At 34.8% G+C, this 25727-nt stretch overlaps 1 protein-coding gene across 2 annotated transcripts; it reads left to right on the top strand.

The window, feature by feature from the left end:
* The first annotated feature begins 225 nt into the window (after positions 1-225).
* On the top strand, positions 226-6731 carry LOC109020291 (polyadenylate-binding protein-interacting protein 7-like). Of its 2 annotated transcripts, XM_019002743.2 has the most exons (6): positions 226-494; positions 1357-2240; positions 2827-3274; positions 3378-3448; positions 5319-5443; positions 5973-6731. In XM_019002743.2, the coding sequence occupies exons 2-6, from the start codon at positions 1455-1457 to the stop codon at positions 6274-6276; spliced, it is 1734 nt and encodes a 577-aa protein (XP_018858288.1). In that variant the 5' UTR covers positions 226-494; positions 1357-1454; the 3' UTR covers positions 6277-6731. The 2 variants fall into 2 exon arrangements, with proteins under 2 accessions (XP_018858288.1, XP_035541601.1); XM_035685708.1 differs by lacking the exon at positions 226-494 and having other exon boundaries at positions 1212-2240.
* Positions 6732-25727: the final 18996 nt, after the last annotated feature.

Here is a 25727-nt window from a genome sequence, read left to right as displayed (position 1 = left end):
AAAATAAAAATATATTAATATATTAATAGTCATTTTTTTAATTATTAAAAAAATAATTTTAAAAATTAAACATACGAAGGATCGAAATGAAAAGATAATAAAAAATCATGCTAACATTATTATTTTTCTAAATAATGTTACCAATTATTGGATTGATTAATGAACGATCTGAGCAATTAGAGGGTCAATACTCCAAAAAATATATGAGAGAGAGAGAGAGAGAGAGGTCAAATCGAGTGGCGAGGGTTGGGTGCGTTTTTTCATATATTTGTGGTGGTGGTGGTGGTTTTAGACAAAAGAGTTCCAGACCAAGACAGAGAGAGGCCTCTGAAAGCCTGAGATAAACAGTGTATGGGATTCCTGTAGCTCGATACCCGAGGAAAGAACCCTTCTTCTTCTATCCTATCACTCTATCTCTCTTTCCTGCCCTCCTTTCAGCTCATCCTATCTCCTTCAATCTATGCCGATGGATCCTTTCGATTTGTTTCGCAAAGGTATATATTGTGTGTGTATATATATATATATATATATCAGATCTTTCCACTACCTTTTTCCCCTCTTTAAATTTGCAAGCTTCTTATTGATTTTCTGGGATTTTTTTTAAAGTTTATTTTCCCCCATTTTCTGGTCGTCGAATTGACTCAGATCTCTTGTAATCGATTTAATTGAATGGTTTGCTTTGCGGCTGTTTTTCTTGCTTTCGTCGTGTTTTTCCCCTTTTAATTTGCTTTTCGTGATTATATTTTTTAAACGCTACAGGTTGATAGTTTTTGTGGTGTTCTAGGGTTTACTTCGATTACATCGTTTGTAATATTAGTCTGAGGATTTTGTGTTATTCTGTCTCTGTTTGTTTTATGTAAGCATTATCCTGTCTCTGTTGTTTCTTCTGAAAATTGATAAATCTTCCGAATTCAGGAATTATAGAGTTTTGAGAGTTCTGTGCTATTTTGTCCCATTTATGAGATTTGGTTCAGAGTACTCTAATTACTTAGAAGCTGTTCCATAAAAAATGTTTATCTGTAACTGAATACTTTGAGATCGTGTTATGCTTGTTTCACTTTTCCGTGATGGATTCACATTGTGTATACTCTTATATCCATACCTTTTAGATGGGATTTCAGTTTACTTATCTATTTATTACCTGTTCAATTTATCACAAATCAGGAAAGTTAATTTTCTGAAAATGCTCATAAAAAGAGCTTAATGATCAGATTTAGCACTCTTTGCTATCTGGAATTGGCATTCAAATTCACTTGTGGGAAGTACTGGAGTTTATTCTTGTGGCCGCGTGTTAAAGTAGAAACTTCTTGTTCAATACTACTAAGTGGTCTACTTGAATGGAACTTCACTTTGCAGGCTTTGGGTGAAGCGTACTGAAGCTTGACTTAGCTCTCTCACTCAGAGATTTTCTATTTATGTCTAGTTTGTGTGATTTGTTTCTATTTGACTAAATAATGAGCTTGTCCAAGAAAGGAACCCAAACTAAGGATGCAAAGATTAGCAACCCAATTAAGGTGGCAACTTTAAATCCAAATGCAGCAGAATTTATTCCGTTTGCCCTCAGATCTTCATCATTTGGAAGCACCAGTACAGCAGATGTGACATCAAGGCTTGCTACTTCAGGGAGTCTGGGAAAAGCAGTGCTAGATAGATCAGAGTCATCTGTCTCAAATAATTCCGATGAAGAGGCTCACCAATACTGGTGCCAACAGCTCCCTGATGATATTACCCCTGACTTTAAGGTCATGGGAGAAGATGAATCACAAAGCATTGGGAACCTCTCACTGGCGGGTCTGTCTTTACATGAGCAAGTGTCGAGGTTACCTGCTTCCAAGGGCAGTGGATACCTGTTGAATGAGCAGCAAGAATTATCTTCACACAGCATTAATGGTAATAGCTTTGCTGGAAAGTTGAGATTTTCTGCTTCATCCCATGGGGAAGATGCATCTCCAGTTAGTTTTCTGCATATGTCAAATAAACCATGGGACAATCATATTGTGAATGGTAATAAACTTGTCAGCCATGATGGGGGGGAGGGACCTCCTTATGATGGCAATTCCCACCAGAGATATATGAATGATATGTTTGGTGAGCATGCAATTGTGGAGGATAATGATATGAACCCTGTTGAGTTCTTGGTATCTCAGTTCCCTGGTTTTGCTACTGAAAGCCTTGCAGAAGTTTACTTTGCCAATGAATGTGACTTGAACCTGACTATAGAGATGATCACTCAGTTAGAGGTAAGCTTAAAATTAGTCAATTTTTTTTGGCAATCTGCACATATGTGTAAGTCTCTCTGATATTATTTAATTGCCATAAATGTATTTAAGATGAGGAATTATGCTTCATCTTATGAATTTTTTTGGTGATGCGTGTGTAATTCTAATGGGTAAGATGCTAACCATAGAGAGCAATACCTCTGGTGCCTTCTTTTGGCAGGGAAGAGCTGGCTCCCCATATAGTTTTGAGGTGACCCAATGCTCCAATACTCGTGTGTGGCCATCAGTTCCTTAGTCACTGGCCTGGTACAGGGGGAGTTAGTGATTCTCTTTGGGTCATCCTCTTCTTACCCAATAGCACTGTGCTTTATTATTATCTGTTGTTAGTTTGACTATTGCATAATATATGCTATAGGCTTCTTGGTTTCAATGAGGGCAGTGGTTGTCAGTTTTGAAGAGTTAACTTGTTTTTCATGTATCCAAAAGCAGCATGAATACATGATTTCTTTTGATTCTGTATCATATATTGTTAGTTTATCCCTTTCAATTTCTCAATGTGATCTTTGTATGAAGGGCATTTCAATTTAGATTTTTGTTATAATTGTAGCTTCAAGTTGAGGGTGGTTTCAGTCAGAATATGAACTCAAAGACCTTGTCAGCCCCCAATCTTGGTACAATGGACTTCCCTGCACTTACTGTTGCGTGTAGTCAGAATGATCCTCCAAAATATGCTGGGGATGATCTCCCACAAAGTGGCAGTCTTTTCGGATCTGACAAGGACAACATGCTCTTGTTCAAATCCGGATCTTCTGTTCCATCTAGGGGTGCTATAGATTTTGCATCAGCTGTCCGGAAATTGGCATCTCAGGATTCTGGTATATGGAAGTACGAAAGAAATGGTTCCTTAGATGCCACTATTGGATCAAGTAGAAGTTCCCATGTTTTGGCTAGTGCTTACAATAGTGGACATGGGAGAGACATCTATGGTGACAGATTACAAAATCGTGGTTCTGCTCGGGCAGCTCCCATCTGGCTTGATACTGGAGATGCAGTTGGTAATATCCCCTGGTCAACAAAATTACTTGTCTTTATATGCCTTCAATTTGAGAATAAGGCCTTCTGCATTAATAATGGCTTTCACATTTGTTGAGATGACAGCGAATATGTATTCTGAGCTGCGAGGGGATGCTCGTGACCATGCACGCCTGCGTAATGCATACTTTGAGCAGGTATGTCTGGAATTTTGTCAAACTCTTGTCAACTGAAAAATGCAACTTATATTTTTTTCCTAGTAGCAATTTTTTAACAAAAAAAAAAAAAATCCTTCTTTTCATATAAGAGTAAATCTTGGCTGCCTAAATAAGGGGCAAATATATAATTTCTTTTTGCTTGTGTAGAATCATGAAAAGAAACCCAACCTGCTTTCACCTCCGTCTCTCATCAACCACCCCAATTCTCATCCTCTCTCTCCCTCTTGATTGGACTCAAGTATAGTTTTTCTTTCACATCCATTATTGTTGTTGTCTCGATGAAAAAACAAAGCTTTAATGCTCCTTCCTAGGTGAAGTTATAAAATATTGAAATAGGATAAACTCCTTATGGCTTAACTGTTGTATGAGGCCTTTTTATTTGTCATCCTATGGTGTAGAAAGAAACACTTTGCCTGCTTGAGATCTAAGCATTAGCATCTGTATAATTCAACCTTCCATTATCATGGTGCAAATAACAAGTATAGACTTTACAAGTGGCTAAGGTGCTACTTAGACTACAAGAGGGTAAAGTGTTGCTTCTATAAATTGCTGGCAGGTGAAATGCCACTTTTATAAACTTGAGGTGAGTATAATACCACTTTTTTCATGAGGCATGTGATCTACATGTGCATAGTTCAATGGCCTAAATTGACAAAACTAGTGAAGTTAAACTCAAAGTGGGTGAAGCATATTTTAAACCCACAGATTTGGCAAAGCCGAACTTGCTTTATAACACGGATGAGCCAAGTGCTATAACACTTAAAAAAAAAACAGTCAAGAAACAGATGGTACATTGTGGGCATGTTACCTTCATGATCCTTTAATATGGTGGTAGTGCCCCCTGCAATGGTTATCACCTGTCAAAGCCATCAAAATAGGAAAATTATCTATGGTATGCAGGATGAATTCTGGCCCAATTATGCTCATATTTGAATTTTAGCAATAATTGTGACATAAGTTTAAGATCCAACTTTTGCAACATTTGAATTTTGAGACTTCTATCTCATATTTTGTTAATTTGTTGAAACCCCTAGGAGTTGGCTCAAGTGGTAAAGGCCTTGGTCTTGGTGGTTTGCTTCCTCCAGATCTAAGGTTCAAATCCTTTTGGGTGCAAACAATTTCTAGAGGTCATCGGACTGGGGGAACTTCCCCTTGAATTACCTGAGGTGCACTTGTTGGAAACTCTTTGCCGAGAGCCTGTGCACCTTTGGGATTAGTTGAGACTTTGTTCTCGGACAATCGGTGCCAATTTAAGTAAATAAATATTTTGTTAATTTCTTGATAGAAAATGAGAAAATGCTATCATGGCCATCCAACACGCCTCTTCTCATGTTAAAAAAAAAATGGAAGAAAAAACTGCAAAAAAATTAACAAATCTAGAAAAGAAAAAGTGGACAAACCTTCCATCAATATCACTGCCCTTGTTTTTAGTCCTGGGGGTGGTTGGGGCCACCTGAGTACACCTGTTGGAGGGGTAGGGCCTGCACTGCCGAGCAAGGAGGAAGATCCCCCTTTGTTCAAGGTTGAGGGGCAAAATTAAAGGAAAAAAAACAACTGGGACTGGCTGTGCCGGCCCTCCCCCTCCACATAGAGACAAGCTGGATGGCCCTTACCAGCCCCAGGGACTGGAACCAAGGGCAATGGTGGTGACTATGGAGGGTTTTCCTCTTTTTTTTTTGGAGGGCGGGGTGTTTAAGCAATTGACGGAAGCTGGGACGGAAGTCTTGAATTTCAACTTCTGTGAAACTCGGTTATCGTAATTTCCCCTATTGTCTGCACAATATGCCATTGATGTCTCATTACATGCTGCACCAATTACCTTAGTTGATAGTGTGAACTTTAAAAATAGGCACGACAAGCATACCTCATTGGCAATAAGGCTCTAGCGAAGGAATTGAGTGCTAAAGGGCAGCAGCACAACATGCATATGAAGGCAGCTCATGGAAAAGCTCAAGAATCTATTTATCGCCAGAGGTTTGTAGTTCCCTGCTGATCTCCTTTAGTCTAAGCAATGATCGGTGTAGATGAGTTGAATGGATAATAATATTATGTTTACCATTTTTACTTTCATACATTTATTAATTTTTGAAGAGGTTGATTCATACTTTTGGCTGCAGGCTGATTGACATCTTCATATTCTCTCATGAATTATCGTGCAAATCCAATTGGAATTTTTTTCCATCTCTCTCTCTCTCTCTCTAACACACATTCATTCATACCCGTTTAAATGTTGTAACTGCTGCCCATTGTCTGCCTATTTGAAGTTAGACAGGAGTATTGCTCCTGGTTCCAAAAAAAAAAAAAAAGTAAAGTAGCAGTTGAATTGCTACAACCTCGTGGAAAGATAATGACAGTAATAAAATGTTGTTAGACAGAGCTTTAATTAGATAACAGATGCCAATTGTGAGAAGTCTCCACATTTCTTCACTGCAAGAACCTATAGAATCAGGGTTTATTATTTGTTTGTTTTAGCTATTTACTATGTTTGAACCATTGGTTTTAGGAACCCAGTTCCTCCAGAGATGCAGAGCAATGGTAGAGGACAGGAGCGAATGATAGACTTGCATGGGCTGCATGTTACCGAGGCAATGCATGTTTTGAAGCATGAGCTGGGTGTGCTAAGGAGCACCGCCAGGGCAGTACAGCAGCGCCTACAGGTTTATATATGTGTTGGAACAGGTCATCACACCAGGGGTTCCCGCACTCCAGCAAGACTTCCAATCGCTGTACAGCGATATTTGCTTGAAGAAGAGGGTCTTGACTACACCGAGCCACAGCCAGGGCTGCTTCGAGTTGTGATATATTGATCAGAGATGACAGTGAGGTATAGGACATTTTATATGAAGCAAAACCCATCAAGTCATAGTCGCCACTCTCATTGTTGTATCTGTATATGGGAGAAATGAAGAGTAGATCAAGTTCAAAAAGGAAAAAAAAAAGTTTAAAAAATGGAAAATGAAGGAAAGATATCGAGAAGTTGGAGGGAGAAAAGTTGAAAATGAAGCCAGTGCATGATTTAGGCTTGTTGTCAATGGTATCAGGTGTTGGCAAGCATCAGGATTTCACATCAGCGATCAGCCGATTTGTTGCAACAGTTTTTGTTTGTTGTACCTTAAATTGTATTTCTTTTATTACATTTTTTTTTTCAACAATTCCCAGTTGTAACTGATAGAATTAAATTAAATCATAGAACAGATCACCTTGCCATTTATGTAAATGTGCAAATAAACTACAAGGAAATGAACACTACCATTGGTGAAAAGAGCTACTCTTGACCAACTGTAAAACGAATTGGTGGGGCTGAGTAATTTTCTACTAAACCAAAGGCGAAGACGGATTGAAGAAGATGGCATAGATTAATATAAATAGGTTGGGCAACTCGGATTCATGGGTTGTGTTTGTCGTGGAGAATTATGGATATGCAAGTAGTTAACACAATCTCATATCTTATAAGCAAAAACTTTACGAATATTATATTAGTATTAATATTTCATCATCATTATTTATGGAGTAATGTTTAGATACAATTTTAGAGTGTAAATTTTGCATACTCTCTTTGAAAAAAAGTGGGGTCTATTATTTAAAAAAAAAAATATTTTTTTTATTTGGGTTTCAAATGTATTCATTTTTTTTAAAGGGAGTAAGATTTGCATATCTTAAAATTGTAAATATCATTTCTCTTATATTTTTTGAGAGGTGTATTTCATCATCATTAATGGATATTTTCCATTTTAACAAAGATTGATTCAATGATTATTCAACACATCACATTGGCTAAAGGGTGATAATTTCTACTATTTTTTTGTATCATAGATATTCATAGCTATATATATATATATGAACATTCTACGTATACATTCCAATTCCACTTTCATCCTATTATAATGAGGTGATATTACTCAACAACTTTTAGATTTATTTTTCTAAAAATTAAGGCCGATCCGAGGATAATCTAACTAGTTAGTGTGATTGGTTTGCTAGTTCTACCGACTAGACTCTTTGAGTGGTTTAATCGATACAACATTTGAAATTTGGGGGGTGGTTTGGCCCTTCCCCATAAGTTGAAGTGACCATCCTTTTTGTGTGGGACCCATTTCAAAACTTAGAATATTTCATAATATCTACGAATAATAATGAGATTATTGGAGTTAAAGATATTTTTTTAAATTTTAAAAAATGAGAGAAAAATTTGAATAAAAATATTATAAAATAAAAATATTATTTGAATATAATTTTTGAATATAATTTTTATTTTGAAATTTGAAAAACTTGTGTTGCTTTTGTGTTTTTTTTTTTAAGTTTAGAAAATTTGTAATGATTAGATAATAATTAGATGAAAATGTTGAAGATTTGAAATTAAAAAATATTTTATATTTAAATAATATTTAAAAAAAAAATGATAATATCTAAAAATATTTAGAATAATTGTGTTACTAAACGGAATCTAACCCATCCCAAGAACAACGAACCATCGCATTCGCATTTTGGTAAAAAATTCTCATTATGCCAGCTAGAATAGACAAGACTCCTATTGTACACGCAAGAGAAGTAGACTTGAATTGCTGGACCGTTTGGTCATTAGGGTCTATGTGATTGAGGTCTCATTCATTCAAGAGTTGGTTAACATTATATTGTCAATGTTCGTACTTCAAGGACAATGACCCATCTCGTCACCTTTATTTATTTATTTATGTGTTGTAATTTGTAACGTTGTTATTATTAAGTTTTTCAAACTATTTGTAATATTTTTAATTTAATCTGTAATAGTTTTAAATTAATGTTTAATAGTTTTAGACTATTTTATAATAGATTAGAATTATTATTAGTAATTTTATTAAGTTTATTTATATTTAGAGATAAGATTTAGGTGATGTTTGGATAGTGAGTTGAGATGAGATGAGTTGAGTTGAGTTAAGATGAAAGTTGAATAAAATATTGTTAGAATATTATTTTTTAATATTATTATTATTTTAAGATTTGAAAAAATTGAATTGTTTATTATATTACGTAAAAATTTGAAAAATTGTAATAATTAGTTGAGATGAGACAATATGAGTTGAAATCAATTCTCAATTAAAAGAAAAAATTTAATATATTTTAGATTTTCAAATTTTGTATTTATACGTGAAATCGTGAACTGATAGGTTTTAGGCTAAAATTGGCATAAAAACACTTTGAAAATGTATTATGGACCCAAAAAGGACCAAGAAATAAGTTGTGGGCTCAATAGGCCCATTTGAGGCCAATGGGTGGGTGGACAGTCTGGAAGCCAATCTGTTAGCCTGACATCCCCCTGCCCAAGCAGGATGAAGCTGTGGCCCGAGAGCTAATCTCACCCCAGCCCATATAGATGTGGGGGGCGGGTGGCCTGGCTATCCGCCCGCTAGGTGGGTAGTAGGCCTAGGCCTTGGAGCAGCAAAGTGAATGTCAATTTCTAGGATGAACTAAGTGCATTGCTTTCTTTATTTGTAGCACAATAATTCGGATATATGCTCCTTTTATGTCAAATCTTGGAAAGACATCTCATCCATTGTTAAAGAAAACATTACAAGTTGAAAAATTATATTCATCATTCTCACACCATACACCACACATAAATTTTTAATTTTTTTTCGCCTACCAAATATGTGGTTTATGGATAATGAGTAGAATAACTAAATTAGTTTAGGAAGAAAAAATCCAAAAACAATTAAAAATTTTCAAAAAAAAAATTAAAATAAAAAAAGTGTGGTGCGCGGTGTGTGAGGACAGTGGCGGAACTAGAAATTTGTTTTAGGGGGGCCAAGCAAAGCTAAAACTATAATAAAATATTTTTTGTTGTATTGCTATACATTTTTTTTCTACAGTATAGAACAATCTGATAGTAAGATCTAAAATAAAAATAAAATACGCTTAATAGAATCTATGTATTAAAAAAGTATATGATATGTCAAGAATAATATATCATTGAAATAACATAAAGACACTCGTACAAATATATCAAACAAAATAAACACAGAATGTCTAAAATTGTAACTTGCGTTCTTTTAAAGAAACAAAATCATCAAGTATTGAATCTAAATGAAAATTCTTAGCTATTTCTCTTTCAATATAGACAACTAAATTATTTGCTAGAAACTCATCTTCAATTTTGTTGCGAAGTCTTGTTTTAACAATCTTCATAACTGAAAATGCTCGTTCACTGGTCGCTGTAGATACTGGAAGAGTCAAAATAAGACGAATCAATCTATCAATAAGATAGTATATTTTTGATTTCTCTGTCTTTACCAATCTTCAACATAAATCTGCAATGGATGACAAACTCGAAACTTCGGATTAGTAAGCACATTAACTTCAAAATGTTTCAATTGAAACCTTAAATTAATTTTCTCGTTCTTAGAAAAATCAAGAGAATAATACTTTTCTACAAGACAATATATATCATCAATATTAAAGGATCTATAAGCATCATTTGGATCCAAAGCTGAGCTAAGGGCTAAAAGCTTTGTTGCTCCTTCACCAAACCTACTGTCAAGTTCCTGCATTTGAAAATATATAGTAGCATTAAATATTTCAAAATGATAATGATGCTTTGTCGTAATGTAATCTCGTTGATGACGACCATGACCTTGTACATAACAAGAGCTCAATTCTGGAATGTCAATATCAAATTTCTTGGAGAAAGAGACAACATTCTCAAGCAGATTTTCCCAACCTTCATTTCTCAATTTTTGAATGAGTCCTTTTTTGGTAGAAATCATATTCATGACATTCAAGATGTCTTGAGATACCCATGATTTCCTTCATTAAATGTAAAATAAATATAAATTGGAATGATGTAATCATTTTATAAGCAGCATTCGCATCCCCTCATTGAGAGTAAGTAGATCGTTCTTTTATTATGTTTTCAAGCACCGAGCAAGTGGCTCCAAACATTCGTAGTAGATTGCAAATAGAATAAAAATGAGAATCCCATCGAGAATCACTAGCTCGTTTGACAGTGCAAATTTGGTTAGCTCCTTTTCCACTTTCAAGTTCATCAATAGCTATCATATGTGCAATTTGTGTTGCCTGAGTAGCTTGCAGTTCATCATGACGTTTACATGAAGAGCCCACCACATTGATAATGAAATTCAAATTTGAGAAAAACTCATGAACAGAAACTAATGCTAACTGTAATCGGTGAGCAAAAAATTGAACATAGTATGCATATGAGTAATCTTTAAGAAATCATGCTTGAAATCATTTCCATTGAACACGCATATTACTAGTACCATCATATCCTTGCCCACAAATATTTTGAAAATCAAGACAATAATGAAAAAGAACAACAGATATTTCATTATTTAGAGTCAATGCCGATGTATCTTTAACATGTACAAGATCAAAAAATCGTTCTTGTATAAAACCATCATCATCAACAAATCTCAAGATTATAGCCATTTGCTCTCTCTTAGACTCATCTCGTGCCTCATCAACAATAATGCAAAATTTAGAATTCCCAACCTCTTCATGAATTTTATTTCTCACTTTCTTTGCAAGAACTTCTAAAATCTCTTTTTGAATTTTGGGTGAAGTATACTTTGAAGATTTAGGAGCATTTTCTAAAACAAGTTTTCCAACCTTGTCATTATACGAAGCCAAGAGTTTAACCATCTCAAGAAAATTACCTTGATTTTTTGAATCAGGGGTCTCATCATGACCTCTAAAGGTACATCCTTAAAATGCAAGCTATTGAACAACATCAATAGATATTTTTACTCGGAGTCGATTGTTGAGAATTTGCTCGGAGCTTTGTGCATTCATTACTTTATCAATATGCTGTGATTGTTTTAATAAATCTTCACAAGCTTTCGCAGCATTATTATGATAAGAGCAAGGATCCTCCCCAATATGATTCAAAAAGGCTCAATGTTTTCCATCATTAATCTTCTTCCAATTTCTAAATCCTATGACGTATATGATATGAATCCATTTTCAAGTAAGCTCTTCTTATTTCATCACATTGATTGACTGGATAGTCCCACATAGGAGGACGTAATCCTGGATCTTGTTGTAGAGGAAATATATCAATCTCTTTAGAATCAAGAGTTGACGATGTAAAATGAATTTCTTCAGACTCCACAATTGGAGAGTTAAAATCAAGATTTTCCTCAGGTTCAATCCTTGGAATTTTAGAAGAATTTTCTGGAGTATCAAATTCTTTTCTTTTGAAGAATGAGTCGATAGTTCTCAATTTATACATAATTCATAAACCTAAATTTAAAATCAAATTAAAACATATAAAATAAAGTTAGATATATATGAATTCAATTACTCATGAAGCATGAATTTAAAGTTAATCTTTAAGCACAAAATAAATAATCATTCAATAGACATAATTATATATAAGCCAAACCAAGAAGTAATCAATCTATTTCAAAAAAAAAACAAAAACAAAAACAAAAATACAACTGCATGATGCATCAATACATGAAAAAAAGAGGAAAAATAAAAAAAGAAACTTTAAAAACACTGCATCAAATTTAATAGATTCAATACAATTATATATGTGAATGAACATTAAAATCGAGAAAAGAGAAAAAAAATGGAAAAAATCAAACCGTGTAGCAGACGACGCACTGGCGAAAAACTTTAAATTGCTTCAAAGTGCATCCCTTTCCTTGGCAAGTGCACAGTGTGAACACGTACCCCGTAACTTGTAAGCCTCAAAACTAGCATTTGGCTGTTTGGCAGATATGTAGACAAGAAAAAAGTTTAAACTTTTAGAATTTGAAAAGAGAACTGCAGTCTGCAATGTAGAGCGGCAGTGAAGGAGACGATTCGAATTCTTTTTTGTTTTTATTGAGAGTGAAAACGTGTGATTAGGTTATTAGAACATTTTATTTTATGTGAGATGTATTTTATTTATTTTATTTTTAAATTAGATTAATTTTTTTAAAATTAGACTTATAAGTAATTAATCTATAAAATAAAAATAATTTTGTAGAGGGGGGGGGGTGATAATTTTTTAGAGGGGCCCAACACAAAATAAGATTAATATAATCTTATTAATTATAAAAAATTAATATAAATTATTTTTTTTCAAACATTTTGAGGTGGCCCTCCCCCTTAATAGGTCCGCCACTATGTGTGGATGATGAGTAGCAAGACTCGCTCTTTGATAATTATACTAGGTTAAATCATTAGTTGTTTCAAAACTTGAAATGGATGACAAAATATAAATTTAATTATTTAAATTATATTCTTTATACTCTTCTTCATATATGGGCTAGACTCTCTCAATAAGTGGGTATACAACACGTAAAATATTTAATTAAATCAGGAGGAATGTAGAGTAAGTTTTCGAAAGGACCTCTAGTAGAATAACATGAAAACAAAAAATTATTTGCAAGACTCTTTATTGACACACCAAATATGTTGATAATGCGAAAATCTTTTAAACCAGTTTACATAAAAAGGTATTGGCACTTTGACTCTTTTTATTACTATAATAGGCCTTACAGTTAATAGACTACAATGGATTTGGATTTTTATGTCAGTTTAGCCTTTGTGACAGTCTAGAAACCGTCACGGAAGTTGGAAGATAAATAGACTTACGTTTGAACATTAAAGTTTATACATTCGAACGTCAACAAGACATAGTCGTTTTTTGTTGAGTACATTTGAACTCTATCAATATACATGCGAATGTATATAGTACAATCGAACATATGTTTATATGTACTAACAGTTTTATAGTTAATTCAAATGTTATGTGATCTACGTGCAAACGTAATCATATAAATTAAATATATATTATGTGGATGGATTACGTTCAAAAGGTACAAGGTATGTGCGAACCTTATGGTTATATCGTTTGAATGTAATGTCTTAACGTTCGGACGTTTGTATATTGAAATTTAAATTTGAAAATTTAAATATCCAGACCAAAAGAAAGAATATAATATTAAACAAGAAATTTTAAATTAAAAGATTGTTGAGAATTGAAATACATAAAAATGAAATAAATTAATTGATATTGTTCTTTGCAGAAAGATAACAAAAAATGATATAAAACGATAAACGCAAAAGTAAAAAATGGATCAATAGAGCTACGGGTATGCGTTGTTTAAATATGTATGAAATTCGTCTGACAATGTGTTGACATTTTCGTTTAGGATATCTAAACGATGGCTATTGAGTACATAGTGTCCTCTAGTAATGCCCGAAGAGAACCAATTTGTCGGTCGATGTATGCAGTAATATCCGACACAATCCCATTGATCGAAGCAGGGTGCGCTTCCCCTACAACTACACCCATTGGTTCCCTACTAGCACTCTCGTTGTGGGGAGCAACATCAGCCCCAAATTGGGCGGGGACACAAGATCTTGTGGAGGCCCAACGTCACGTCAAGCATGCCCCTTTACCTGTCCAAGGCTCCGTCGATGTGAGGTCATATCGAACGGGCTATCTGCTCAGCCAACCACTCCTCGGCTTGGGGTGCCACTTCCCGCTGCAATAACAATCAAGTAATGATCACCAATATGAAAGGTTGTCGGTGGAGATGACGCTGACTTCATAGCAGATCCTCGCAAATATCCATAATGGCAAGTTAATAGAGTCTCCACTTTCCAAGCGTAGAAGGAATTGTGCATGAGACTAAAGGTGGCCTTATGTGCCACAGGACCTATGTTTGTTGTAACTATGAGTTGCAACATCCAGAAAAATGGTAGCAATGTGCTCTGGTGGAAGGAGTTCTTCGTCTCGAACGGGGTGCGGTATCTCCCTGTGAGAGTGAAGAAGTCCTCGCCGCGGGTCATTAGCTTGAGGTTGAGTCCCATCGCCATTCGATGGGTCTACATGCCCGTTGAATTGGCCTCGTTAGGGCCAACAAATTATCCAGATGTCCCAACATCCGATACGTCATTGGCCTGATCCAATGTAGCAGATGACTCAAATACTAGAGGGATCTTGAGTAGGTTGGTGAAGACGTCTGCCGATATCTCAAACTGAACTCTGCGTACACATACGGGAAGAGTATCTGCATCATGTGGCATGTCCTGCATCTGCATGTAGAACTCGCGGACCATGGATGGGTATATCTTCCCCATCAGTGCATATCTTCCCCCTCGCCGATCTTGATCTTGCGTTCGGCCATAACTGTTCGAATGCTGATTCGTGACGAGTCTGTGGTTCCTTCCCTATCCCATTTTTGTGTTGTCAAATGATGAGACATATCCTGCAGAAAAAACAAAAATATGGGTATATGTGATGCCCCCAATCCCCACATGGGATGAAACAGAGACTTAAAGCGTCGAGACATACAACACAAGGTTACATATCCCCATTTCTTATAGTTAATATGAAATGCATCCTAGTATGCAACTAGCAGTATGCAATAATCGCAGCATAAATAAAAAGGTTAAGGTGAAAAATATGCCAGAATAACTAAAACATCCCAACTTCATTAGATAATCATCATGTTCGAAATACTAAAATAACATAGACTTATATACAAAGTCATAACATTCTCTTAATGCAATCTAAAGCATAAAGGACTTGGGCTATGAACATCAAAATTAAGTCCAGCTTCCTCTCCAGATCCGACTCCTTGTCAATCATGCGAATCCAGTGCTCCATCAATCTCATCCTAGTCAATTCCTGACACAACTTCTATAATTCCGAGTGGAATGATAGTGGTCCCATAAAAGGGTGAGATTCACTTGAAATCTCAGTAAGTTAAACAACTAACTGTCACAAAGATAAATCAATCATGAAAATGATAAATATGCGATGCATGAGATGTAGAAAATCAGTATACATGTCTCCCATCCAGATTCCTTAACATCTTTAAAAAAAAAATGAAGACACGAGTATTTACTCAGTAAGTAATTACGTCATTATTTTTGAAAAGACATAATTTATTCATAAAAATTTCATCATATACTTACATCATTATCTTAATTAATAACATAACGTATGGTAATGTCACAATTCCCCATATGCTCTGTGAGTACTTGCCGGTGACCGAAGTATAACTTACGTTGAAACTACGTTATCTATAGACTTGTTCTCAATGCATTTGTAAATATAACATAACATCATAAAAATCATAACGTGTACACCCACCAGCGTTAGGTGTCATAACATGTTGATTTCGCTCTGGTGTTCTTTAAAGGGAACCCATTCGAAGCCTGTTGACTGTTCTTCGTCAACCAAGAGGTTACCACTCCATTATTAAACACTCCGAAGTGGACAGAGGAGGTCCACTAGGATAATTCCTCATCCTAGCCTTTGGGGTCGCGATAAAATGATTTTCATGTAATATTTTAGAAAATATTTTTCATGACATGTGCAAATGTAGTAAATTTCATGCAAAAAAAAAAAAAAGACTTTTATAAATGTAATATGCAAAAATGGTGAAAATGTCATATGTTATATAAGTATGCACTCAATGTGTCATATAACAAGATAAATTATGCCCAAAATGATAATTGAAGAATAAATGAAACATTTATCAATAATTCATAAGAAATTTATCAAGGTATAAGTTAGAGGCCAACTTGCAAACTTCCGGAGAAATTCAAAATTAGAGTCATAGCTGCGTAAATCGTGTGTATACTAAGTTAGAGTTAATACTCTTATGGATAGGTTCAAAATCAAAGGTTTCAAAAAAATTGGGTATTCACAAAAATACCTCTAGACTTTCAAAAATTACCATTTAGGTCCTAAATTTTCACTAATTGTAAACGAATTCCAAATTTAACCAAATTTCATTGACTTCATATTTTTGGCATTCTAAAACCATACATGCCCTTAGATTTTCAAAATTCAAAGTATAACTTGTTCAATTAGTCCCAACCCGTGGCATGCATTCTAGTTGATGCCTATGTGTATTTTCAACTATTGATCCCTATGAATGCATGCATATGAGATTTTATTTAATCACTAATGATCACCAAAGTTTTTAGGGACATTATTAAGTCTAATCCTTGAGTAATCAGGTTCATCCTAACACTTAATCAAAGCTAAGAAATCCTTAATCACCAATATGCTTAAAACCGATTCATGCTTGATAATCAAAACAAGATAGATTTAAAACCTATCATGACATGCTTCTAATCACAAATTTAACCTTCCATAATCATGTTAGGATAATGATAGATCATATGAAATCATGATTAGGACATGGCATAGCTAAGTTTCCAATTAAAAATATTCAATCATTCAAACCTTCCTTTAATTGACCCAGTTTTGCATTAAGCATCATAACCTTCTCAAAACTAACCAAATTTCATACCAACACTTGGAAAAAAAGCTTGAAATGCTAGCTAAGATCAAAAGGAAGAAAATTTACAAATTTCATGGCCTTCCAAGCACTCTAGACTGCCTTACACAAGAACACTCAAGAACTCACCAAAACTAACTCGGTTTGCATTCTTTTAATCTCTAAGAGGGGGAAATGCTCTCAAGGCTCAAGATGATGCTTGGAGATGTGGTGTGGGTGAAATCAGAAGGGGAGGAAATCATTTATAGGTGGCCAAGGGGTGACGGACATTGGCTTGGATGCTTGGTGATTGGGTGAAGTGGGAGGTGCTCAAATCTGGAAAATTTCCAGATTTGCTTGCATGAGCTTAGATCACTTGTGCAGAATGAAATAGTGCCCTAAACCACCATAATTTTCTCTCCACAGTAGCTGCAAGAGTCCTATTGATGATTCTAGGTCGTGGGGCATCATTTGGATGGCAGAAGATCCCTCAAACCACTCTTGAAAACAGGTGGATGAAGGTGGTTTTGTGGTGGTAGAAAATCAGTTCGGTTTTGGATCTTTTTGGGTTGCAAAAATGAGTCAAAATCCTTCATGATGGTCATAGGACTTCTTGGTGATTGGGTGGAGAAGGAGGTGGCGTGGGGTGGTGGTGACAACCATGGCTCAAATTCAATCCAAATGGTTCCTACACAAACTAGACCAAGGTGCACCCGGTTTGGTTCTTTGGGTTGGTTGATGCAACCAATTTTGTCCAAGGCTCAAACTAAGTTTGGGAGGGTTTCATAAGGTGTTTAAGGACCATATTACCCTTGAGGATAAACCACAAAAATTTTGGGCCCAAGGGCAAAACAGTCCAAGCATTATAAAGGGCAATGTACAAAACCGATTGAAGCATGGTTTGGGCTTGTTATGTCATTTTTCTTAATGACGTGTGGAATGGTTTAGCTAGGGTATTAACATGGTCTAATCATGGTTTAAGGGAGTATTAATTCAAAAAAATTTGAATTAAAAAGTTTAAGAAAAGATTAAGCATGATTAAGTTTCTAAGCATAGCTTAAAGTGCACTAACCTCAAGTATGATAGTTAATGGCCTTAACCAATTTTCAAAACTTAATTTGGGTACTCTGAGTGTGATTTGGCTTAAGGAAACCAATAGTATGGTATATTGGGCCTTTGGTTTTTGAATGATAAAATGATTCCAAACATAATTTTAGGCCATATGAGTTTGAAAAGGGCCAATGGTCCAATCTACACCAAAAGCCTTATGCCTTCCTATACTTGGGCAAAGACTACTCTTGATTTTCTAAGGGCTTGGTTCAAGGTTTTCTTGGGCTAGGCCCATGAATGTATTTGGGTCCTAAAAAGCGTTACCAAAATTACTAATGAGCTTGCCTCTTTAATTCTTAGCTCATTAACACTAAGTACCAACATTAATGCTAATCTCACTATCAACCTTAATGAAAGTGATTAACCCATAATTAAAAACCTAATCTAGAGTACTTAAGGGTTAATCAAGAGTTAATTAAGCGGGGTGTTACAGTATACCTATAGATTCGAATGTCAATCTCGAATGACCGTATGTTCGAACTTACAAACCCAGAGATGGCTCGATTTCTCCAACCACACCATTACTCATGTAATGACCTCGTAGAATTGAAGTTATAAAAGTGTATACTTTCTACGGTGGCCATTTGTCCAGTCACTGGCCATGGTCGTCGAAAAACTCAAGGAATGTTGGTTTCGGAATGGGTTTCAGTTCACACCAAAACCCACTTAAAATTACTTGAAAAATCCTTAAAGAGAATGTGTGAGGGGCACTAACCTTGTTGTGAGGGTTGTAGCGGTGTTCGTTTGTGATGTTGTGAAGAGGTGGACGGTAGTGTCGCAACGGTTGTGAAACTGATGTTCGACATTCAAACTTTTTGCATATATAAATGTAATGTTCAAACGTTATGTTTCAAATGATAGAACATTACGTAGTAAAAAGTTGTGCAAACATGCATTTGCACGTGATACACCACGTGCGAATGTTAAATGATAACGTTCAAATGGAGAGATGTGTATTTTATTAATTGAGTGAAACGTGGTTTTAAGGCACAAAATTAGTAACGTTCGAATGTGGACGTTTGAACTCTTAGCCTTAAGTTCGAACGTATAACCAAAGCATTCGGACTTAGTGTTATATAGTATTAAATTATATATATTATACTTTATATAGTATAATATATAATATATATTATACTATATATACTAGTGGGAAGGGTGATGAGTATACGAAAGTGCATTCTAAATATCCTATTATTGGACTAGAATGCTAAAATATAAACATAAATCATAGGAATTAACTTGTATTCTTGAACTTAGGTTCTATTTATTTTGATATATTCCTAAACACATTTTTTATGTTCAATTTTAGAATCCATAAAAGAGAGAGCTAAAGCCAGTCAAATTCAAAGGAATTTTTTAATTGGAATGATTTTCAAGAATTTTCAATGAAGCATGACTTTTGAATTGAGCAAGACATTCAAGTAATAATGACTCTTCATTTTCAACGTGGACTGACTTTTAATGTGGATAGACATATGGACTTTTAGCAAAGTAAGGATGCTTCAACATGAGAAGACTTCAAAGTTGGGATAACTTTCCAAAATATCAAATAAAGGATAATTTCAAATAAGGTGGTAGGTGAGGATTGTATGGGTGAGAGTTATTTTTGGAAAATATCAAATAAAAGATAATTTTGTAAGTATAGAGATATGGGTAGGTTGGTTGGTGGGGACGTACAAGGGACTTTACAAATCCGATGGGTTGGTAGGTGATCATCATTTTCAACGTGGACTAATCACTTTTTGAGGTTGATTGGTAGATAAATGGGAGAGAATTTTACTGAATTAGGACTCTTCAATTGCAAACGGTGAGGAAGCTTTTCAAACCAACAAATAGACTTTTCAACAAGGAGAGTTTTGAAGGGACAACGTACAAGGCTAGAGGAGAAAAAAAAAATATTGTTTTGCTACTCCCATGGAGAACTAAAGCTAGGTAAAGCCTAAGGCATAAATTGATTGGTGAAAATGTTTTGACTATATTTCAATTCACAGATTAAACTTTATTGTTTAAGATTCTAGGATTGAATTCTCTATTTGTTTTGGATATTATAAGTTTGAGACAATTATATTAAATGATGCTTTGGTTTGATTTTTTTGAGCTATATGATCATGAATATATGATTGTGTCTTGAACAAGTTTTTCATGCCATTGATGTGATCTTTTGCTACACTATTGTTTGTGAACATAGTGTCGTCTTTAGATCTGATATTCTTTTTTATACATAAAAACTGTGGTTTGTAAATGGGGGAATAGATTCTAGAGTTAAATTTTTGAAATTAGATGAGCATATTGTCATATTTTTCAATTAGAAATTCGGTGTTATAATTCTTAATTGTGTGTATAGTTTGGATTGGAAATGTTAAAGTGTTGGACCCGGTTGATTCAAAACCTGAAGCTTTACTTGCCTTTTTATTATCCGTACCCTAATCTCATTTTAATTACATATTTTAGGTAGAATTTAAAATACTTTTAAGATTCTTGTTATCTTGTCATTTGATCTTTTCCTTTAAGCTTGCGTCTTGTAGTGTTTCTTTCATCTCCCTGTGGATCGACACCCTGAACTATACTATAACACTGCGTAGTAGTTTGAGCGTAATCAAATTTTGGTGTTGTTTCCTGGGAGTACGGTGCAAGAATCGATACAAGGCATAATTTACTTCAGCAGCTTGTAAAGGCAGTAACTTCGTTTCCTCTTTTAGCTTGTTGCATTATTTTTTTTCTTTTTCTTTTCGTAGTATTTTTTTTACCTTGCATGCACAGATATAGAGATGCCTTGGGTAGGTTTGCTCGTAGACCTTTGCTAGAGTTAGAATCAATTTTTTTAATCCTTTATTTGACAATACATCTAGTCTCGAAAAAATGAGTGAACACGAAGATCAATCCACTAGAACTCTTCAGGATTACCTCCACCCTACACGCACACCCACACCATCATGCATTATGTTTCCAGCCAACACTCGCCAACTTGATTTTAAACCAGGAATGATACAGTTACTTCCCAGCTTTCATGGTTTTTTTAATGAAAATCCTTATATGCATATCAAAGAGTTCGAGGAAATAGGTGTGGCTTTCCATAGTCATAATGCTACAGATGTTATTGTGAGATTTAAGTTCTTTCCTTTCTCTTTGAAGGATAGAGCAAAGAGCTGGTTGTACTTACTAAGACCACGATCAATAGAATCATGGAATGAGATGACACAAGCCTTTTTTAACAAATACTCTCCCCAACATAAAACCAGTGTTTTGAAGTAAGGGTGTTCATCCGAGTTCCAACCCGGGAACCCGGGTATACCCGGCCCGGGAACCGGGTAAATCCGGGTTTTTCGAAACCCGGATTCTGAATTTTGGGTTGAACCCGGATTTTTTTATTTTTTTTTACACAAAAGCTTTTTTATTATTAATTAGACTTCAAATATTTTGATATTTTGTCTCCATTTAAAATTTCAAATCATATTCTCAATACAACATAAGCCTATAATATTTCATGAGCCTATAAACAATTAATTAAACTTTTTAACTAAATACATGTAAAAATAAAAAAATCAATATTCATCATGTAAAATGCATGTGACATACAAGATGCAATCAACTATATATTACATTGTTTGAACTAATTTGCTAAGAATATTACAAAACACATACATTACTTTAATTAAATTCTAATACATAAAAATCAAAACTTTTTCCAGGATTACTTTTCAATGCCACAACATAGGCAGCACCATTTTGGCAAACAGTTGCAGGTTTTGCTAGGGGGCTTCTTCTTGGCAGGAGCATCAAATCCATAAAGTGCTTGCCTTCTAAAAACACATCCAGTCCCAACATAATCACAATCAATATGGGTCTTTGTTGATCTGCTTTTGGTGGAGAAGTTAATATAATGATCACAGTCAACGTTCAGAAGAATCTTCATAGACATTTGAGATAACTCATTATCATTGAAATCAGCATATATAACAAGTATATGGGTTTGAGTTGAAATAATAAAATACCCCATTTGATTGATGTCGCAAATGAATTGATATTCTACTATATATAATATTGGAAGACGTACATGCAATTTAATATATATATATATATATATATCTATATGCACCATGATTTCTTTCTCTCTTTCTTGGGTGCTCAAAGTTGAAGTCTGAGCTTGTTTAAAGCATTAAAAGACAGAACTTTAAATAAAGCGATTAATTAAAAGACAGCAAAGCTAATTCTCTCTTACGTACGTCCATATATCATATATGTTTACATGATCACATGCCTGACTAAAAATTAAAAGTTTCCCACAATTGTAGTGGGCCTGCATGGGAATCTTTTCTTTCTTAACTCATCAGATATCTTCTTTTATCTCATGCATGATTATAAATTAAAAAATATTCCCATTATTTCTTGAACTGGATGGCCACTGGCCAGTACATGATCTACTTAATTATAAGTCAACCTCTCAAGTACTACAAGGATTTACAATCTTAAGCACTACTGATCTTAGAAACTACATAATACTTTAAGAAAGTAAGATTATGCAAGAAGAAAACACTTACTCTAGAATTTTTTTAGCATGAATGGGAAGAGAGACTCACTGCAGCCTCTGTTGAAGATGACGCTACATAATCATCTAAAAAAATATTAACAATGAGTTAGATAGATAATAAATCGAGATAGATAGATATTAAAAAAATATTTCAAGTTTCAAACTTACCTTCAAGATCTATCGACTGTACATATTCTTCCAACTCCTGGATGTCGACAGGTTTGGTCCTTAACCAATTTTGAGTGCAAATGAGGGCTTCGACGGTCTCTGGAGACAATGAACTCCTAAAAGGATCCAAGATGCGTCCTCCAGTACTAAATGCGGACTCTGAGGCAACAGTGGAAATGAGAGTAGCTAACACATCACGTGCTACCTCAGCAAGGACAGGATAATTGGTGGCATTAATTCTCCACCAATCTAAAATATCAAAACTGGGTGATTTCTGTGCACACCCCTCCGACAAATACCGATCTAGTTCTGATCTAAACTCCATAAACCCTTGCTCTAGAAGAAATTTCTCTAACCTGATATCAAATTTAGTCGAGATAGTAGTAAAAGTAGAAGTAGTGCTTGGCCTCCCTTGAACCACATTAGAACTCCCCCCACTACCCACACGAAATTTGTTATACTGCTCAATCAAGCGCCTTAACAAGAGTTTAACCTTGGCCTCTATCCTATTTGCCAACTCATCCCCTTTACACTGATTTAACCAAAACTTCATTGCTATAATTTTATATTGTGGATCAAGCACAAAAGCAATATATATCATCAAGTTGAATCTATCTGTGCTACCCCAATATTTTTCATACTTACTTTTCATATTTATGCCCATGGTGCTAGTGATAATATCATGACTATTGCACATATCATTTAATGTATCTTCAATTGTGCAGAGTTCTTAGAAGTATACATTAGCCGTCACATACAAAGAGTTAGAAATGTTCAATGTAACATCATAAAATACTTTCAGCAACTCTACAAAAATATGTGTTTTTTTCCAATCATCAACAGTGGGGTTCACGAATTCACTATCCACACACATATAATAGTGTTGAAAGGTTTGTTTGTATTTTTCAGTGGTACTCAACATCAAATATGTGGAGTTCCATCTAGTAGGAACATCCAAGCAAATCATCCTCCCACTAATATTTTCCTTTACCACACAAGCCTTGAACTTGGCAAACCTCGACGGTGAAGACTTCACATATCTAACGGCATCTCTAATTCTTGTTACAAACTCATAAACATCTCTCAAGCCGTCCATAACAATCAAATTCAATATATGGGCAGCACACCGCATGTGAAGAAACTCACTACCCAATATGGTACAATCACTATCCTCTATTCTCCTCCTCATATAATCAACAGCAACATCATTAGAAGAGGCGTTATCAACTGTGATAGTCAAGATCTTATTAATCTCCCAATCATGCAACCCCAAGTCTAACATCCTCCCAATAGTTTCGCCCTTATGGTTGGGAATTTGGCAAAACTTTATTATTTTTTTTGTGCAATTTCCAGTTGCAATCAATAAAATGTGTAGTAATGCACATGTAGCTCATATTTTGCACCGATGTCCAAGTATCGGTGGTTAGAGAGATTATTTGACCATCCAACAATTTTTTTAGCTATATCTTCTCTTCGTTATACAGCTTAATACAATCAATTTTTAAAGTGATTCGGGATGGCAAAGTAAATCGAGACTCTAAATCAGTCACGTACTCGACAAACCTTTCGTTCTCCACAAGCCTAAAAGGCAATTCACACCTAATAAAAAACTTAGCGATTGACACCCTAAGTTTTTCTGCATCATACTTCACTAGACCTTGTGGGCTCAACACTCTTCCCTCTGCATCCCTCTTAACACTAGATGACTGACTTTTTCCAACTCCTTTAAATCTAAGAGGGGAAGTTTTATATGCATTCTGAAGGTGATGTATCATAGATGAAGTGCCATTCTTGTAATGGCAACTGTATAGCTTAGCGCAATAGTTGCACTGAGCTTTTGGGTTATTATGGTCAATAGGTTGCACTTTAGTAAAGTGTTCCCAAACCACCGATTGGTTACTAGGTGTTTTTTTTTATTGCTTGGGTAAAGGTGGGATGGAATGGGTAGGCTGTTGTCTATATGCGGATAAAAGGGTTAGAATACTCCCATGCTCCTCTACATCCACTGGAATAGACGAGGAGTCACCACCAACCCCTTGGGTTGTACCGACATTACAACTCACAGAATCTTCTTCCATCTGTTATTAAGTAATAAAAACTACCAAACACAATATAATAAATAATCAAACATTAATAATTAAATATAATAAAATATAACACACACAGAGAGAGATAGAATTATATATTATATAATTCTTATTTATTACAAAAGAAAAGGAAAGGATGTTTCACCAATCATTGTTATTTCAGTAAAAGAAAAGGAGAACACCACCCAAAAGGATAAAGGGAAAAGAAAAAGAGAAAAAAGAAACACATTTCATGTGTAAGAACAATCTTCTATTGTCCTAATTGCCAGTATTGGCAAAACATGTTCATATGCAGTAAAAAAAAAAAAAAAAAATTGTTTTCAATGAAGGGCAGGTTCTGTACAGTGTACTTAGTTTGATAAAAAAAAAAAACTGCTTAAATTAGGCACAAGGGCCCATTTGAGGTCTACTTAAATTATCTAGTCTTTGTGAAGCTACTTTAAGTTAGGTATATATGGTCCTCCTCCACTTTACATTTTTTGCTTCAACCTATACATACAAGAAAAATATTTCCCCACAAAACATATCACACTCTTATTAAATGATTCTTGAATTATCAATCTAATTTGACAAAGAGATATATGATGTGATTACCATATTTTCATATTAAAAAAAAAATAGAAATTGCCCCATAAGAAAACTAGACCATCATTAGAATAATTTTAACTAATTCTCGCAACATACCATGACTTTTATACACACATATCTCCTCATTGGTGGATAGACAAGATATAAGGGTTCCCCAACTGCCTATACTGAGAGCATAGAGCACCACTTTTATCATCAAAGATGGCAAAACTCTTTACCTTCTACTTTCTGCTTCTCATCCTCGTCATCATCTGTGGTAAATGTTTCAAACTTATTCATTTCTCCATTTTAATTTATATGATTCAATTGATTTTCCTTTGCAAATCAAACCTAAGGTCTTGGACTTCCTTTTACATATAAAGATACAGGAGCTTAATCGTGGAGATTGGGCATATCTAATCATGTCATGTATGATAGAATGATACTCATGTCACATCTCATCATCCAGTCTTGTGCACATGCTCTCTTCAAGCCTAGAAGTCTGGAAAAACCGAATTAATCAACCTTTAATGATAATGGGATCATGATCCCTGCTACCATTATTGTTT

The sequence above is a fragment of the Juglans regia genome, chromosome 15 (genome assembly GCF_001411555.2).
Source record: "Juglans regia cultivar Chandler chromosome 15, Walnut 2.0, whole genome shotgun sequence".
NCBI lineage: Eukaryota > Viridiplantae > Streptophyta > Magnoliopsida > Fagales > Juglandaceae > Juglans > Juglans regia.
Note: the sequence above shows the minus strand (reverse complement) of the source record. Positions and strands in the feature narration are given on the sequence as shown.